The sequence below is a fragment of the Nerophis lumbriciformis genome, linkage group LG03, assembly GCF_033978685.3.
Source record: "Nerophis lumbriciformis linkage group LG03, RoL_Nlum_v2.1, whole genome shotgun sequence".
Taxonomy (NCBI): Eukaryota; Metazoa; Chordata; class Actinopteri; order Syngnathiformes; family Syngnathidae; genus Nerophis; species Nerophis lumbriciformis.
Genome location: NC_084550.2, coordinates 30,356,579 through 30,375,197, shown reverse-complemented (window position 1 = coordinate 30,375,197; position 18,619 = coordinate 30,356,579). Strand labels below are relative to the sequence as shown.

General features: G+C 42.5%; 1 protein-coding gene across 6 annotated transcripts in view; it reads left to right on the top strand.

Annotated features, from left to right (window-relative positions):
* Positions 1-18,619, top strand: part of LOC133582738 (uncharacterized) — a 214,199-nt gene that overhangs the window by 67,774 nt on the left and 127,806 nt on the right. For 5 of the 6 annotated variants that reach the window (XM_061936812.1, XM_072912830.1, XM_072912829.1 and 2 more), the window contains one exon: positions 4,228-4,515. The exons of the other annotated variant lie outside the window; for it this stretch is intronic. In XM_061936812.1, coding sequence (XP_061792796.1) covers positions 4,228-4,515 — 288 coding nt within the window. The remainder of the gene's footprint in view (positions 1-4,227; positions 4,516-18,619) is intronic. 6 annotated transcript variants of the gene reach the window in all.

The window sequence follows — 18,619 nt, the reverse complement described above, 5'->3', positions numbered from 1 at the left end:
TTTTTTCACTGGAGAGATTTGACTATACGATGCAGCCAATATAGATAATCTCATTTTTGTTTGTTATAATATTGTCACTATGGCTGCAACTAACGAGTAATTTGATAATTGATTAATCCGTCGATTATTAATTTGATTTATCGATTAATAATTGGATAAAAGAGACAAACTACATTTCTATCCTTTCCAGTATTTTATTGAAAAAAACAGCATACTGGCGCAATGTTCTTTCAGCTTGACAAATAAAACAAGGAAAATGTTACAAAAATGCACACTTTTGACACTCCTGCTATAGATAATAAAAAATTAAATGTGACAAATCTACGGATAAAAAGCAGAGCCTGACGACGAATGCGCGTTTATCATAACTCTCTCTCTCTGTTTCTGCCCCTCCCTCACCAATGCTGCTGCACGCACAATTTGTTTTGTTTTTAACCCCTTCTTAACCCTGAATGTACATTGAAAATACACGCAACCCTAACTCAAAATGCCGGACATTTGAGGCATTTAAGAAACTCCGCCCTGACAGCTCCGTAAAAGAGGACATGTCCGGTGAAAAGAGGACGTATGGTCAGTCTATCCTAGCCCGTTAGCTGCTAACATGCTAGCAGCGATCGGTTTCACCGGACATGTCCTCTTTTGCTAGCATGCTAGCAGCTAACGGGCTAGGATAGACTGACCATACGTCCTCTTTTCACTGGACATGTCCTCTTTTGCGGAGCTGTCAGGGCGGAGTTTCTTAAATGCCTCAAATGTCCGGCATTTTGAGTATTGTTTACACAACGTGCAGTACGATACTTAATATGTCCGTGTGGAAACTCGTTCAGTGCACTCCTGCACCGAACCAAAACCCCCGTACCGAAACGGTTCAATACAAATACACGTACCGTTACACCCCTATTATTTTGATTATTGTTTCTCAGCTGTTAATAAATGTTGCAGTTTATAAATAAAGGTTTCTATTTGTGGTGGTGTGGTCGGGGGGTGGGGGGTGGCGGCGGCAGCGGCGATGACCAAGAAGAACGCGGAGTTGGAATATAATTACAACATTTTATGTACATATTTATATACAGATTTGAACAATTAGTGATTCACTGAAATATATTTATTAATTGTGGTTCTTACAAAAAATATATCTTATAAAATATAAAAGCTAAAATGTCTCTTAAAGCTCTGCCCCTTTAATTAGTGAATACTAAATAATTTAACTTTAGCCTACTACTACAACCATATTATTTACCAGCAACATGAAGTGAAACAGAGGCAGAGGTGTCCTGCCACAGTCAGTCAACCTCCTCCTCCTCCTCCTCCTGCTGCTGCTGAACTGGTCGAGGCCTACCTCCTCTCCAAGTCGAGCCCTTTTCGGCCGTTGAAAATATTTTCTATACTCATCTGTGTGAAGGAGTGAACATCCAACATTAGAATTTATTACTAACGAGCAGAACTGCTCTTTGTACAGTGCCGTCTAACCTTAAGCGGCAGCAGCTCAACACATGCAGGGTTCAACGTTAAGGTTTTTTTCTACTTGCCTGACTTCTCAAATCTACTTGCCCCAATATTTTTACTTGTCCTGCCTAGGTTTTTTTCTGGCTGTGTAGTGCTCATGGCTTATATCTTACTAAAATTGAGTGAGATTTTTAAAAAATATTCTAAAAATAGCAACGATTCAAAAATCTTTTATAAATATATTTATTGAATAATACTTCAACAAAATATGAATTTAAGTTCATAAACTCCATGAAGCACAAGCTCAGGTTTGTCACTAAAATTTCTGTCAAAAAGAACTGTGAAAAGAAATGCAACAATGCAATATTCAGTGTTGACAGCTAGATTTTTTGTGGACATGTTCCATAAATATTGATGTTAAAGATTTTTTTTTTTTGTGAAGAAATGTTTAGAATTAAGTTCATGAATCCAGATGGAGCTCTAATACAATCCCCAAAGAGGGCACTTTAAGTTGATTATTACTTCTAGGTGTAGAAATCTTTATTTATAATTGAATCACTTGTTTATTTTTCAACAAGTTTTTAGCTATTTTTATATCTTTTTTTCCAAATAGTTCAAGAAAGACCACTACAAATGAGCAATATTTTGCACTGTTATACAATTTAATAAATCAGAAACTGATGACATAGTGCTGTATTTTACTTCATCTTTTTTTTTTCAACCAAAAATGCTTTGCTCTGATTAGGGGGTACTTGAATTAAAAAAAAATTCACAGGGGGTACATTGCTGAAAAAAGCTTGAGAACCACTGACCTAGTATATACAATAATATAAACCAAGTCATTGTATTTCATTTAGGATTATTTCATAACTTCATTTAAATAAAAATATATTTTTTGTCTTTTTTAGATACAGTCAATAAATAATGTGAACATGTATCATAACATGGAAATCTAAGAGAACGTGTTGTGAATGAGGATGCTTGTGGACCTGGAAATTATTATTTTATTTTTTTTACACATTTTTATTTAAAAAAAAAACAGTTTTTCCAACGTATTCAATTTTAGACGCTTTCTCTTCTTAGTTATTATTTCTCCGGCTGTAGAAAAGAGCCGCTCACAGGGCACAGAGGAGGCGTCCGTGCGACACAGTTCGCGTATCGGTCACGTGACTTTCTAAAAGCGGTACGCGCACCGACACAGGGTTTCGCTCTATGAGCTCGACGCATGCGCCGATGCATCGGTGTTGCCGGACCCATCACTACTATCTACCTATAACACCTGTAAAAATGAAGCAATGCTACCACGCTAGCAAGCCACCAAGCTGCTAACTATCGCCAAAAGGCACCATTTAAGTTTTTTCCCCATGGCATCCTGGATCAAGTTTTTCAGCAGCTTTTGGACGTTTGAGGTAGAAACGTAGGAAGCGCCATCATTATGAAAAGTAGCCAGCGAGTATTTTGATCCCGTCCGTCCCTCTTCTTCTTCTTCTTCTTCTTCTTCTGGCCCACCAGAAGTGCTATTGGCGGAGTTACCGCCACCTACTGCACCGGAGGTGTAACTACAAGCAACATTCACAGACAGTCCCATTGCTTTTATGAGCGGTCGAGCGAGTCAAAAGCCGAAAAATCCATTTGTGGCGGACGTAATTCTTTCGTGGCGGGCCGCCACAAATAAATAAATGTGTGGGAAACACTGTAGTCTAGGTCTTAAGGATTGTACCTTCGCTTGTTTTGTGGCCGTCAGCCTCAGTTCTATGTTCTTTATGGGTACACAAAATGATGGAATGATCACTTAAGCTGCATACAGTAGTTCCACTTGTGGTGATCTTAGACTGGTCAGAAGTAACAACGAGATCTATGAAGGTTTAAAAGGACTCACTCACCCTGGTAGATTGCTTAATGAGCTAAGTGAGACAATGTTGGTGGCACAGCTTAGTGAAGGTTTTAAAAATGGATGCATCCTTTCAGGACATACAGTATCTGTGTTTCAGTCCCCAAGAAGATGTAAACCTGTATCAACATGTTTACACAAAACTCACACTCTCACCAAATACATGTTATACTGTAATCAAATCTAATTAAAGTTATAATTTCACTTCCTGATTCTGACTTACGTGCAACAATAAGTGAAAGTAAACATTTATTTTCAATAACTAAAGTAGTCAACACTTGATTTATTAAAAGAACATAAAGGTGACTGGCTTTCTGTCAGCGTGTCATAGATGGTCTCCAATTCCTAAAGAGGAATTGTTGATGGAGATACTCCATAAAACAGCACATAATAAAACATGTTTTTGTTAAAAGTTCCTTTTGGCCCAGCCAACAAAATGACCACAAAAAAGTATTTTCCATGATGACAAAAACATACCATTTAAGTGATTTTGGAATTAGATTTTTATTTCCATGATATTGACATTACAAGATCATGGTTAAATTTAGAGATAAAGTTTAGGTGTCATAGATCTTTTACACAATAAAATATTTACACACTTTATATCAGTGAGTGTAAAGTTAAGAATCCCTCAATCAATGCTGCCTTGTACTTATAAAAACTTTTCAAATTGCCCCCCATCAAATTTCCAAGTCTATTTTTTTACTCACTTTTAAATTAATTTTAGTGGCTGGGACAAGAAGAGGTATTTCCTGCGTTTTAATTGGTTGTTTTGCTACACACTTTTAACACAACACAGGAAAGAACACAAATAATGTCATTGTGTTAACAGTGTCAGTCCAAAACTATTTATATTCTCTCTTTATCTTATTTACTTATTTACCCAACAGACGTTCAGCAGCCCCTTCACATTAAAGAGGAAGAGGAGGATCCACAGCCCACCTACATTAAAGAGGAAGAGGAGGATCCACAACCCACCTACATTAAAGAGGAAGAGGAGGATCCCCACATAAAAGAGGAAGAGGAGGATCCCCACATGAAAGAGGAAGAGGAGGGAGAGTGTCCTGTAGGGCAGGAGAAGGATGATGTCAGCAAGTTTCCACTGACTGTTGTCTCTGTGAAGACTGAAGAGCATGAAGACAAAGCACCTGAGTCCTCACAGCTTCATCACAGTCCAAGTAAGCACATATCATTTTATTCTCAGGGCATTCAATCCATCACAACTGGACTGTTCACTTTGTCTTAGAAGACTCATCCAAGTAGGCTTCATCACTTCATGCTCATACACTTCAAGTCTTAAATCTAATCATTGGAATTGAGAGGGGAACTACACTTTTTGGGGGGGAATTTTTCTATCGTTCACAATCATTATAAAAGACATGACGATGGATTTTTTTTTTTTTAAATCGCATTCTAACTCATAAATGTAAATAAAAGTCCACTTGCAATGGAATCAATGGAAGGTCCTCTATAACCATCCAAAAAGTGCCAACAATACTCCATTTGCATTTTGTGGCTTGAATAGCGAGCAAGTATTAGTGATATTGTTATTATAAGTGCTAACGCAGACAAACTATTTATAGCTTGTGTGTCTATGTTGACATCAGCGGCTGGTGAGCTCCTTCCTGGCCTCGGTGCTGGTGAAAGATTATTCCAGATCATGAATCGTGCCTCTCACCTGGATAGTAGAAAGATGAGGACGTACTCTGACAAGTTGTTATCGTTTGACAGCCAATTTAGACCCCGCAATGTTGAATGACACGAAAAGACACTTGGCTTCACCCCCTTTTCCGTGCGACGATTATGAATCATTCTTCATCTAAACGAGAATATAACTAGATTCTATCAGTCTGCATCATAGTGTTAGCAGACCTTGTACAGTAAGTGATGTTTTATTATGTTTGTTGGCTCTCATGAAGACTGCAGTGAGTAATATTCAGAGAACGAAAAAGTGAACGTCGTGATGCGTTTTTGAAATTACTGTGCTTATGAGCAAAAATACGTAAATATTACATCTTTTACAAATGCAGCTGTTACTAAATGACATATATACCTACTGCATGTACATAAAACCTTAATGGAGGTGTTTGGATGTTTTTAAGTTCTTTCTCGGCAGAATAGTGAGACTCTAATAGCCTTTATTGTAAGCAGACTTTGGATCACATTTATTTACTATTTAGAATGCATAAAGAATAAAAAAATCCATGTTCTTGATAGGCAAAATAAATAAAAATTTGGTTCCCTTTTAAGTGAAGTGAAGTATATTTTTTTAGCGCTTTTTTTCTGGTGATTCAGAGCGCTTTAAGTAGTGAAACCCATTATCTAAGTTACATTTAAACCAGTGTGGGTGGCACTGGGAGCAGATGGGTAAAGTACCTTGCTCAAGGACACAACAGCAGTGACTAGGATCGAACCTGGAACCGTCGAGTTGCCTTAGAATGTACAAACCCCGTTTCCATATGAGTTGGGAAATTGTGTTAGATGTAAATATAAACGAAATACACTGATTTGCAAATCCTTTTCAACCCATATTCAGTTGAATATGCTACAAAGACAACATATTTGATGTTCAAACTCATAAACTTTATTTTTTTTTGCAAATAATGATTAACTTAGAATTTCATGGCTGCAACACGTGCCGAAGTAGTTGGGAAAGGGCATGTTCACCACTGTGTTACATCACCTTTTCTTTTAACAACACTCAGTAAACGTTTGGGAACTGAGGAAACTAATTGTTGAAGCTTTGAAAGTGGAATTATTTCCCATTCTTGTTTTATGTAGAGTTTCAGTCGTTCAACAGTCCGGGGTCTCCGCTGTCGTATTTTACGCTTCATAATGCGCCACACATTTTCGATGGGAAACAGGTCTGGACTGCAGGCGGGCCAGGAAAGTACCCGCACTCTTTTTTTACGAAGCCACGCTGTTGTAACACGTGCTGAATGTGGCTTGGCATTGTCTTGCTGAAATAAGCAGGGGCGTCCATGAAAAAGATTGCGCTTAGATGGCAGCATATGTTGTTCCACAACCTGTATGTACCTTTCAGCATTAATGGTGCCTTCACAGATGTGTAAGTTACCCATGCCTTGGGCACTAATGCACCCCCATACCATCACACATGCTGGCTTTTCAACTTTGCGTCGATAACAGTCTGGATGGTTCGCTTCCCCTTTGGTCCGGATGACACGATGTCGAATATTTCCAAAAAAAAATTTGAAATGTGGACTCGTCAGACCACAGAACACTTTTCCACTTTGCATGAGTCCATCTTAGATGATCTCGGGCCCAGAGAAGCCGGCGGTGTTTTTGGATGTTGTTGATAAATGGCTTTCGCGTTGCATAGTAGAGCTTTAACTTGCACTTACAGATGTGATTCCACGCCCCCACCAAGATGGCCCCAGTATCTGCTTTGGCCTGCCGTCTCTCGCTGTCAGCTCTGTTCGTTTTGGTGTTGTTTGCGTCTATTTTCATCTCTGTCAGCTCACTGCTTGTGTATGACCGCCAAACACTGTTGGATCTTTGCCCCTCTCCCACTGATATGATCAACTTCGACGTTGGTTTTTCGACGTCCCAGTCAGCTTTTTCACCTGCCTTCCTTTCCCGCCTCCTGGCTCCTCTCCCCCGGCGGAAGCGTCTCCGGTGCCGCGGTAAACGTGGCGGCCAGCTGGTGAAAGTTAGGGCACTCCTGGCCCGGCTTCCCGTGGCTTCCCAAAGGAGGAATGGTGCGGTATCCGGTCTCCTCCTGCACCCACGCTCGCTGGTTCCCATCGGTTCCTGGCTTGTTCCTATCGTTGGTTTGGAGGAAGAGGCTTGCCGCCGTCGCTCCTGCTGTCCCAGCCCCCGGAGGCGCGGGGTGGATTCCCGCCACCTGCGGGCTGTGTGTCGGGCCCCACCCGGATTAACTGCGGCCTTGGACGTGCTGGCCCCCGCCAGGTTTGGTCTTGTGAATGCAAGATCTTTGACAAACAAAACGTTTATCCTGAAGGATTTCTTCACTTCCCGCGGACTGGACTTCCTCTGTGTGACGGAGACATGGCTGAGAGCCGGTGAGTCCGCCCCTCTTAATGAACTTCTGCCTCCGGAGTGTTCCTACTTTAATTCCCCGCGGTCGTCCGGTCGAAAAGGAGGACGATTAGCAGTCGTTTTTAAAAATGACTTTAAATGCCGTCAGATCCGCCTGCAATCCTCTTTTTTAAGCTTGGAACTGTGCATGTTTGAACTGATGTGGTCTTTCTGATGTCGTCCTGTGTGCCGTCGTCTATCGACCACCCAAGTACCACAAAGACTTTATAACTGACTTTTCTGAATTTCTGGCTGAAATCCTGCCCAAATATGATCGTGTCCTGATTGTTGGTGATTTTAATATTCACACCTGCTGTCCAGACGAGCCACTTTCCAGGAGCTTCCTGAATGTCATTGACTCATTTAACTTTGTACAGTCTGTGTGTGGTTCCACACACGAACGCGGGCATACACTCGATTTAGTGCTCTCGTATGGTTTGTGTGTTTTTAATTTGGACATTTGCGACGCTGTGTTCTCTGATCATATGCCGATCCTGTTTGATATTCCCACGCAGTGTCCGGTTAAATTGTGCGCTCCGCCTCAACGCTCTCGCATGTTTAATTCTTTGTCTCCTGCTCTGTTCTCCTCTATTTTTTCAACTCTTTGTGATAATAATTCTGCAGCCTCTGTGTGTCTGAATACTGAAGAGCTGGTTTCTGGGTTCAACTCTATTTGTTTACAAACACTGGACACGATCGCTCCTTTCAAGTGCCACCGCTCTAAAGCTACGCCTCAGCCCTGGTTAAATGACGTCACTCGGGCTGCCAGGCGCGTATGTAGGAGAGCAGAGAGAAACTGGAAAAAAGACAGGCTGCATGTGTCCTTTGCCATTTTTAAAGAAAGCCTGTTTTCCTTTCAGATGACTGTAAAAGCAGAGATGAATATATATCTATCTCAGATTATATCTTCTAACTGTAACAACCCCAGAGCTCTGTTCAAAACTATTAACACTGTCATTGATGCTCCCAAATCTGTTGGTTTTGATGCTTCTTTTGAATTCTGTGAAAATTGTCTCCATTTTTTCACTGACAAAATTGTGTCAACTAGAGCCAGTTTATCTCAGCCTTCATATGACCCTTCTGTTCCTCTGCATTTCTCTTCTGTTTTCCATCAGTTTGAGCCGGTGTCCTTTTCTTTTTTAAGTGACACAGTTAGTCATATGAAGCCCTCTGGTTCTCCTGCAGATGCCCTCCCACCTCGCCTGTTTAAGGAGGTACTTGCTACTATTGGATCAAGTGTCCTTAACATTATCAATAGTAGCCTCTCTTCTGGAATAGTTCCAGTAGAGTTTAAACATGCAGTGGTACGACCTCTACTTAAAAAACCAAGCCTCGACCCCTCTCTCCTCTCTAACCTTAGACCTATCTCTAATCTTCCATACATTTCCAAAATATTAGAGAAGGTTGTCTACAGTCAGTTGTTGCCCTTCTTAGAAGATAATGCTACCACTGAGCTGTTCCAGTCCGGTTTTAAAGCCCTCCACAGCACAGAGTCAGCGCTTCTAAAAGTTTTTAACGATATCCTCCTGTCAACTGATTCTGGTAAATACGTTGTCCTGGTGCTATTAGATCTGTCTGCTGCGTTCGACACCGTCGACCACGCCACCTTAAAATCACTCGTCTTGAGAACTGTGTGGGCATTAAGGGCGCCGCCCTCAACTGGTTCCGGTCGTACCTAACCGACAGGAGTTTTTGTGTAAAAGTAGACAGTTTTATGTCTTCCACAGCTCCTTTACCACATGGGGTCCCCCAGGGCTCAATCCTTGCCCCAATCTTATTTGCGCTTTACCTTCTCCCCCTTGGTTCTATTTTTAGGAAGTACAGTATTGCATTTCATTTTTATGCCGATGATTACCAGATTTATTTTCCCATGGCACAAAATAACACGGTTCAACGTCTTATTGACTGCCTGCACGACATCAAAGTCTGGCTTTCAGCTAACTTCTTGAGCCTAAATGAAGACAAAACAGAAGTTATGTTGTTCGGTCCAAGTCGCTCTCCCTCCCCCAACGCTGACCTCGGCACTCTGACCTCGTATCTCAGCAACTGTGTCACAAACCTGGGGGTAAAGTTCGACTGAGATTTTAAATTCGAAAAACAAATCAGCAGCGTCGTACAAAAAAACTTTTATCAATTACGCCAAATAGCGAAAGTGAAACCGCTTCTATCAGGACATGATCTCGAGAAATTAATCCACGCCTTTATCTCGACTCGTCTTGACTACTGCAATGCCCTGTGTGTAGGCATTAGCCAGGCCTCCCTCGCCCGCCTGCAGCTCGTGCAGAACTCTGCTGCTCGTCTGCTAACACAGACCCGCAGGCGTGAGCACATCACCCCTATACTAGCGTCCCTTCACTGGCTCCCTGTGCGTTATCGAATCAATTTTAAACTCCTTTTATTTGTTTTTAAATGTCTAAACAACCTCGCGCCAACCTATCTCTCCGACCTACTTCAGCCTTACTGCCCCACCCGATCCCTAAGATCAGCCGATCAGCTGCTGTTGACGGTCCCTGACACAAGGCTGAAGTTTAGAGGTGACAGAGTTTTCGCCGTTGCTGCTCCCAAGCTCTGGAACGACCTAACTCTGAGTGTTAGACAAGCCTCCTCTCTTCCTGTTTTTAAATCTCTCTTAAAAACATACTTTTATTTCATGGCTTTTAACACTGAGTGATATCCATCCTGCAATGGCGCCCCATAATACACCTGCTGTGAACCTGTTTTTATGTTTTTATTTATTCTATTTTATTTATTTATTTTTTATCGTGTTTTGTTTGTGTTGTGTTGTGTTTGCTCGGTACTCGTATTATCTTTTAACCTGCCCATTGTACAGCACTTTGGCTACCCCTGTGGTAAATTTTAAATATGCTTTATAAATAAAGTTGATTTGATTGATTTGATTTGATGTAGCGACCAACTGTATTTAGTGACAGTCGTTTTCTGAAGTGTTCCTGAGCCCATGTGGTGATATTCTTTAGAGATTGATGTCGGTTTTTTCATACAGTGCCGTCTGAGGGATGGAAGGTCACGGTCATTCAATGTTGGTTTCCGGCCATGCCGCTTACGTGGAGTGATTTCTCCAGATTCTCTGAACCTTTTGATGATATTATGGACCGTATATGTTGAAATCCCTAAATTTCTTGCAATTGCACTTTAAGAAACGTTGTTCCTAAACTGTTTGACTATTTGCTCACGCAGTTGTGGACAAAGGGGTGTACCTCGCCCCATCCTTTCTTGTGAAAGACTGAGCATTTTTTGGGAAGCTGTTTTTATACCCAATCATGGCACCCACCTGTTCCCAATTAGCCTGCACACCTGTGGGATGTTCCAAATAAGTGTTTGATGAGCATTCCTCAACTTTATCAGTATTTATTGCCACCTTTCCCAACTTCTTTGTCACGTGTTGCTGGCATCAAATTCTGAAGTTAATGATTATTTGCAAAAAAAAATGTTTATCAGTTTGAACATCAAATATGTTGTCTTTGTAGCATAATCAACTGAATATGGGTTGAAAAGGATTTGCAAATCATTGTATTCCATTTATATTTACATCTAACACAATTTCTCAACTCATATGGAAACGGGGTTTGTATTAAATTCTATCAAAATCTCGTAAAAATCGGAAACACATCTTAGAAATGTCTCAATAATTCCATGAACAATATTTTTATTTGGGAACTTTCTTATGTAACGTGTTTCTTTCTAGACTTCTGTTAAAATGTAATAATCACTTATTCAATTGTTTTGTTCAAATGTAATAATCACTTGTTTTGTTGTTTGATATTTTAGTTTTGGCTGATACTACCAATGTAGGTATCGATCCAGTACCAAGTAGTTACAGGGGCAGTATCGGTCATACCAATGTGGATACTGATATTTACATTTTTCAAGATCATTGAATGATTACATTTTTCTTCGCAATCATAATCAGACAAAAACACAGGATGGTGGTGTTAGAATATTAATGTAATATTTAAATATGGCTTTGAATTTAATCATTTTATTTGTGCTCTTAAAGTCTTTCTTATTTACCGAGTTTTTAATCAATAACAAAATCAACAAAATATATAATACAAAATATTGTTTAAACCACTGTATCAACCTTATACTGATATCATACTGTCGATTTTTGCATCCATCGGTCCACATTTGTTTAAATTTAAGAGCTTTAGCAGGGTTTCTGTGGGTCATTAAAAAGCATTAAAAGTCATTAAATGGACTTTTCCCAAATTAAGGCCTTAAATTGTATTAAAAAGCATTAAATACGATGTCCAGAGGCATTAATATATTCATGCAGTTGTAGACCGGGATCGGTGTACCGTATTTACTGAACCATAGGGTGCTGTCACTGTCGATGAGCGGGTCTAGTCAGGTCTATTTCCATACAGAAGGCGCACCGGATTATAAGGCGCATTAAAGGGGTCATATATATATATATATATATACGTTTTTTTTTTTTCTAAATGTAAAAGACTTCCTTGTGGTCTACATAACATGTAATGGTGGTTCTTTGGTCAAAATGTTGCATAGATGATGTTTTACACATCATCTTCAAGTCACTTTCTGACGGTCACTTCAGGATACGCCGTTTTGTAGCGATCTTATTTACGTGGCTCACCTTGGACAGCGTCTTCTCCCCGTCATCTTTGTTGTAGCGGTGTAGCGTGCAAGGATGGGAGTGGAAGAAGTGTCAAAAGATGGAGCTAACTGTTTTAATGACATTCACACTTTACTTCAATCAATAACGGAGCAGCATCTCCTCATCCGTGGCTCACTAGTGCAACAACAACGCCCGAAATGTGTCCCGTGAAAAACCGTCCGACCGGAACTCTAATAACCAAAGTTCCTTGGGTGAATAATGTAAACTCACTACACCGGTATGTTTTAGCGCTTTCATGGCGAGTTTACTGACAGATATAAGTAAGAACTTTACACTACTTTATATTAGAAATGGCAACAGTGGAGGATGAATGTCACATAACAAGAAGATAGAGAAAATGAAGAAGCTTAGATAGACTATGGCATCGGCACAGACTACAATGGCGGATGTGCGCAAATTTTCAGGACTTATGCAGATCCCAAATACACATCAGCAGGTACCAGAAGGTAAGAAAATTTGCTTTTGCTAATATTGTGAAACAAAACGCCAGATAATGTCTGCTAATGGGTGCCATATTGCGGTCGTTATACACACACCATACTAATACTTGTATCTCTGACTACGGTAGCCGTAATGGGCTGACAATCCATCAAGCGGTGTGGCTTCAAAGTCCTACTAAAACTTTTTGACAGATTTTTGAGCGCCGTGTGTAATGTTCTTTATTTTCAATGGAACATTTAAAATTTTAGTGTTATTTACTGGCGTCAGATTGCAGTCTACACATATCTTTTATGTGTGACTACCATCAACTGGTCACACTTCAGTGACGTGCAGTCACTGGAGGCAGGTGAGGCGGGGCCTCACCTGCCATCATGGAAAGAAAAAAATGTAAAAAGAAAAAAAATTAATTAAATTGTTATATGTATCCAGTGATTATACTATAAAGTTATTTTCCATTTAACTTCATCAGTTTTAGATTATTTTTATTCAAAATCGCTGAATTTTCACATTTGCCGTTCAAATACTGAGAAGAGACGGTGCGGTGATCAGCAGCCAGTTGAGGCACGTCACTCAGTTGTGCCTCAACATGCATTGCGCAATGACTCGGCTAACTGCTGGCCTGCTGTGCAGTGAGACCGTATTGCTATATGAATTATATTATACATTTCCATAGTTTAGTTAGCTGAGGTGTATAATGTACAGTGTATTTTGTCAACAACTGTATGTGTGTAAAGTATTTCTTGTGCTGAGCAATCATAAAACTGCTGCGAAGACGCACTGTGTGAGGCTCGCAGTAGTCCCGCCTCCTGGTGCCGGTTAATGCACCCCCGCGCAGACTGCACCCCCTGACGCGAGCGCCACACCAACCAAAGCCCACACCCAAACCCTCCACGTGCAAGACCGAATCCACCCAAAAAAAGTCACTTAACAAGAAGCCAAAAAGTGCAAAAACAACAATGCTCACGCCGGAGGAGCCGTGAACGACTGCAGGGACACACCATTAGGTACACCTGCAGACTGCAGCACGGATTTCATATTTCATTCATTCACAACTTCTCCAACACCAACACCACTGTTCCCGCACTTATAAGTAAAGGTAAGACCATAATAACGTTTTTTTTATTAAATGTGCTTTTTTGTGTGCTACAGTTTGTATGTGTAAAGTTAAAGTTAAGTTAAAGTAGCAATGATTGTCACACACACACTAGGTGTGGTGAAATTTGTTCTCTGCATTTGACCCATCCCCTTACTCACCCCCTGGGAGGTGAGGGAAGCAGTGGGCAGCAGCGGCGCCGCGCCCGGGAATCATTTTTGGTGATTTAACCCCCAATTCCAAGCCTTGATGCTGAGTGCCAAGCAGGGAAGAATGCTGGTATGAGCTTTTAAACATAACCCGTTAACTGCTGCCAATCAAATGGTGAATAAGATACTCTTTAGGGTTCATATGTTTGTAAATCTGACTGTGATGAAGTCAGTGCCTCACCAGTCATGAACCTCACCGCACGTCACTGTCACACTTATAATTACACCATGTACCAAATAAAATTGCTTCGAGGTCGGTAAGCACAACCAGAATTATTCCGTACATTAGGCGCACCGGGTTATAAGGCGCACTGTCGATCTTTGAGAAAATGAAAGGATTTTAAGTGTGCCTTATAGTCCGAAAAATACGGTAAATGAAAATAAACCTAATAACTTAATTCTTGCCATCATCAATACATTGCTATGTCCGTGTGTTTCCTTCTTGGTCTCTGGATTTGAAATTGCACTAAGAGGTCTCACTCTGTGCATCGCTCTCAGCACCTGAGCATGTTAATTCCACAGCAGACTTACATGAACAAAGTGAGCCTCTTGTCAGTCATTCACAATCTTTGTTTCGACTACTTGCAATTATCCTCCACACGTTTTCCTGTGTGCAGTAGTGTTAGTAGTGTTAGTGTTCATGTTGGAGATGGAACTAGTCATTTTAATACAATGCTGAAGTACAGGCCTCCATATAGCTGCCTGGGATATGCCTGTTATATGATTCTTTAATTTTGGGCCTTTTAGAACCAGCATGTTTTCATCCATTTGTGTCAAGGAGGTGAAATTAGGTCTGAAAACCTTATGACAAGTTGACTCCATGTCCATTAGGTATTTTCAAAGTGTAGAATACCATCCGCCTTAAACATAATATTCTACTTTGAAAGTAAACTGGATCATTTATTTTGTGTTTATGCATGACTTCCTGTCCCACACGAGCAGATTTTAGCTCAAATGAATCGCCTCGTTGTGTCGACCACTAAATATAGAAGCCAGGCGGTGGAAACTGACACATTGACTTGAAAACAAAAAACGTAGCGAGTCTGGCGCCACCGTTCCACATCCAGTGGGTATCCCCGGTTACACTTACAAACGTCGCTTGGCGAGATAAATAAAGAAACCATACTTGGGGTTCAAGGCAAGAAAGCAAAAGGAAATCCACTTTCAACCCACAGCACTCGCAGTGAGTGAACTCCACCACAAGATGGCGCCATCGCAGAGACAACAATAAAGAATACAGATTTACACTGTAAACGACCTAATCTTTTCTCCAAGTTTATACATACGTAACTGACATTAAAATCACAAGGGGCGCTGGAGCCTAGCCCAGCTGCACTCAGATGGAAGAGGATTTATCGCGATATAGATTTTAGGCCATATTGCCCACCCCTCATAAAATGTGGTCTTCTTTTCCTGTCAATAGAATAGTATAAAATGCCTTTTATTGTCACTATACACAGGTACAATGAGATTAAAAGCTTTTATTGTCACTATACACAGGTACAATGAGATTAAAAGCTTTTATTGTCACTATACACAGGTACAATGAGATTAAAAGCAACTCCAGTATCAGTCTGACAGTCTACAATTATGCAAAACATAGGAAGGAGAGAAAAAGAAAACTAGTGCAAAAGGAGGTAAGATGCATAGTCCAGTCCTGAGAATGAATGTTGAGAATGTGATTGTAGCAGCAGTCTTTCTCCCGTGGCTTCCCCTGACACCCACAGACTCGCACTGGAGCACAGGAAGTCTTGTCTGAATATCTCTTTATTTTCACTCCCACACAGTGACAGCACTCTGCTCTGTGACTTTTCAGTCTCTTTCCAGCGTGCTTCTTCCTCGTGTGTCTCCAGCGTGTGTGTGTCTCATCTCTCCTTTCTCCACTCATGGCCTCGGACGCTGCTGATAAAGGCGACAGGTGATTAGATCATTGACCCTAGCTGGGCCATCTACTCACCTGTCAGCTGGGCTTTGAAGCCGGTCATACACAATCCCTTCCCGTAGGAGGCGCACTGACCACGCCCCCCTCCACAGTGATGTTTAAATATTATACTATATACATATACACAGAAGCATTCAGATTGTGGGTGGAGAGTAAACATTGCACACAGAGAGCTGCTAAACTATAAAATCAGTGCCTATGAGAGTTCACAGTGGTTATGGCTTTGGGGAAAACACTTTTTCTTGAGTCTGTTTGTCTTAGACCTGATGACCCTGTAGCGCCTTCCTGAGGGAAGCAGGTGAAAGCCAGGGAGGGTGCTCTCCTTGATAATGTTGGTATTTCTGCTGAGGCAGCGGGAGGTGTAAATGTCTATCAGGGAGGGGAAAGGGCTGCCGTGATCCGCTGTGCTGCCTTTACCACTTTGTGGAGCCTCTCCCTGTCTGCAGTGGTGCAGCTGCCGTACCATGCTGTGATGCAGTATGTCAGCAGGCTCTCAATGGATGAGCGGTAGAAGGTCAGCAGCAGGTTGGCGTCCAGGTTGTACTTCTTGAGGACTCTCAGGAAGTGCAGCCGCTGCTGAGCCTTCTTAGTGATGGCAGTAGTGTTCTCTGACCAGAAGATGTTGTCAGAGATAAGGACACCAAGAGACCGGAAGGTGTGGACCCTCTCCATACACTCAACCTTTATCTAGAGGGGGGCTAGGTCAGTGCTGTGTTTCCTGAAGTCGACAACGATCTCCTTAGTTTTCTTGGTCTTAAGAGCAAGGTTGTTCTCTGAGCACCAGTCTGACAACTTCCGGACTTCCTCTTTGTAGACTGCCTCGTCCCCCTTTGAGATGAGTCCGACCACCGTAGTGTCGTCCGCGAACTTCACTATGAGAGGTTGTTGTTGTTGTGGGTCGAACTTTCAGTCGTAGGTGTAGAGGCAGTACAGAAGAGGGCTCAGCACACAGCCCTGTGGGGAGCTGGTATTCAACGTTCGGTTAGAAGAGAGGTGGGGGCCGAGTCTCACAGTCTGGGGCTGGTTGGAGAGGAAGTCTTTAATCCAGGCACTAGTGAGAGGGGGAGGCTGAGAGTGTCCAGTTTTGTAATGAGGATGTCTGGTATTATTGTATTGAAGGCAGAACTGTAATCCACAAAGAGCATCCGGACGTAGCTCTGCTGTTGCTCCAGGTGGTGTAGAGCAAAGTGGAGAGCCACAGTGATTGCATCCTAAGTGGATCTGTTCGCCTGATATGCGAACTGGTAGGGGTCGAAATATTGGGGGAGATAGTCCTTAATGTGCTGTATAAGTAGCCTCTCGAAGCACTTCATGATTACCGGGGTGAGGGCCACCGGGCGGTAATCATTCAGGGTGGTGACGGGAGACTTATTCGGCACCTGGATTTTTATAGCTGATTTCAGGCAGGACGGGATGACTGCCTGGGCCAGGGAGAGATTGAAGATCCTGATAAAGGCGGAGGTGAGCTGGTGGGCGCACGCTCTGAGCACCCTGCCAGGAACTCCGTCTGGACCAGCAGCTTTCCTGGGGTTCACTGCCAGGAGCACCCCTGTGACATCATGCTCCTGTACAGTCAGTGGGGATGGGGGCAGGGCTGGAACAGATGAGTGCTGCTGTGGGGTCTCGAAGTGAGCAAAGAAGCTATTTAGCTCCTCTGCTAGCGGTGCACTCAGGTCTGCTGTTGATACATCACAGCCTCTGAAGTTGGTGATGTGGTGTATGCCGCGCCACACCTCTCGTGAGTTGTTGCTGGTCAGGTGGGACTCTATACTCATCCTGTGGTCCGCCTTAGCTTTTTTTATTTCTTTCTTCAGGCCAGCTCGAGCAGCCCTGTACAGAGCTCTGTCACCTGACCTAAAAGCAGCGTCGCGGGCCCTGAGGAGTGAGCGGACCTGGCTGGTCATCCAGGGTTTCCGGTAAGGGAAAACCCGGATGATTTTATCGACAGTCACATTCCCGATGCATAACTTGATATAGTCCAGTACAGTTCCTGTATTTGGCATTTTCAGGCCAGGTTGTAACTGTCTTTATGGTGTGTCTAACTCTGCGTCTGAGAGGGAAGTAGGCTGGAGAGGTTTGGAGGGAAAGATGGTCTGACTGGACGAGATGGGGGAGGAGTGTGGTTCTGTATAGGTGCCAGATATTGGTGTAAACATGATCCAGAGTGTTCTCTCCCCTAGTAGAACACATTACATGTTGGTAAAACTTTGGCAGTACAGTCTTTAAGTTGGCCTTATTAAAGTCCCCTGTAATAAAGTGAACACCATCCGGGTGGACCTGCTGCTGTTTGTTTACGGTGTTCAGCAGGAGAGAGAGCGCTGTGTTCACGTTGGTGTCGGGTGGGATGTAAACAGCCCTGACAAGCACTACAGTTAGCTCTCTCGGTAGAAAATAATAATGGCATCTTACAGACATCTGAAGAACAGTGTTGGTCTATGATTGTCCCGTTGTTACACCAGTTATCATGCACGTAAACACAGAGGCCCCCTCCTCTGCTCTTACCAGAGTTCACAGTCCTGTCCCAGCGGAGCAAAGTGCGGCCTGGTAGCTGCAGGCTAGCATCGGGGATCCTGGGGTGAAGCCACATTTCAGTGATGGCCAAAACACAGCAGTCACGAACGTAGCGATTTCCAGCGAGTTGTAATTCCAGGTCGTCCGTTTTATGCACCAGGGATCTGGTATTGCAGAGAAACAGGCTCGGTAGAGGTGGATTGTGTGGTTGTTTCTTTAGCCGTAGCATAACACCGGCCCTACAGCCCCGTTTCTGCTTCCTCTCCCTTCCCCGACTGCGCCGCCTCCCAGACCCGATTACAATCCACGGAGAGCCCGGAGATCTGGCTATGTCTTCTGGGATGTTGTGCGTGTAGTGAAAGTCTCCGGA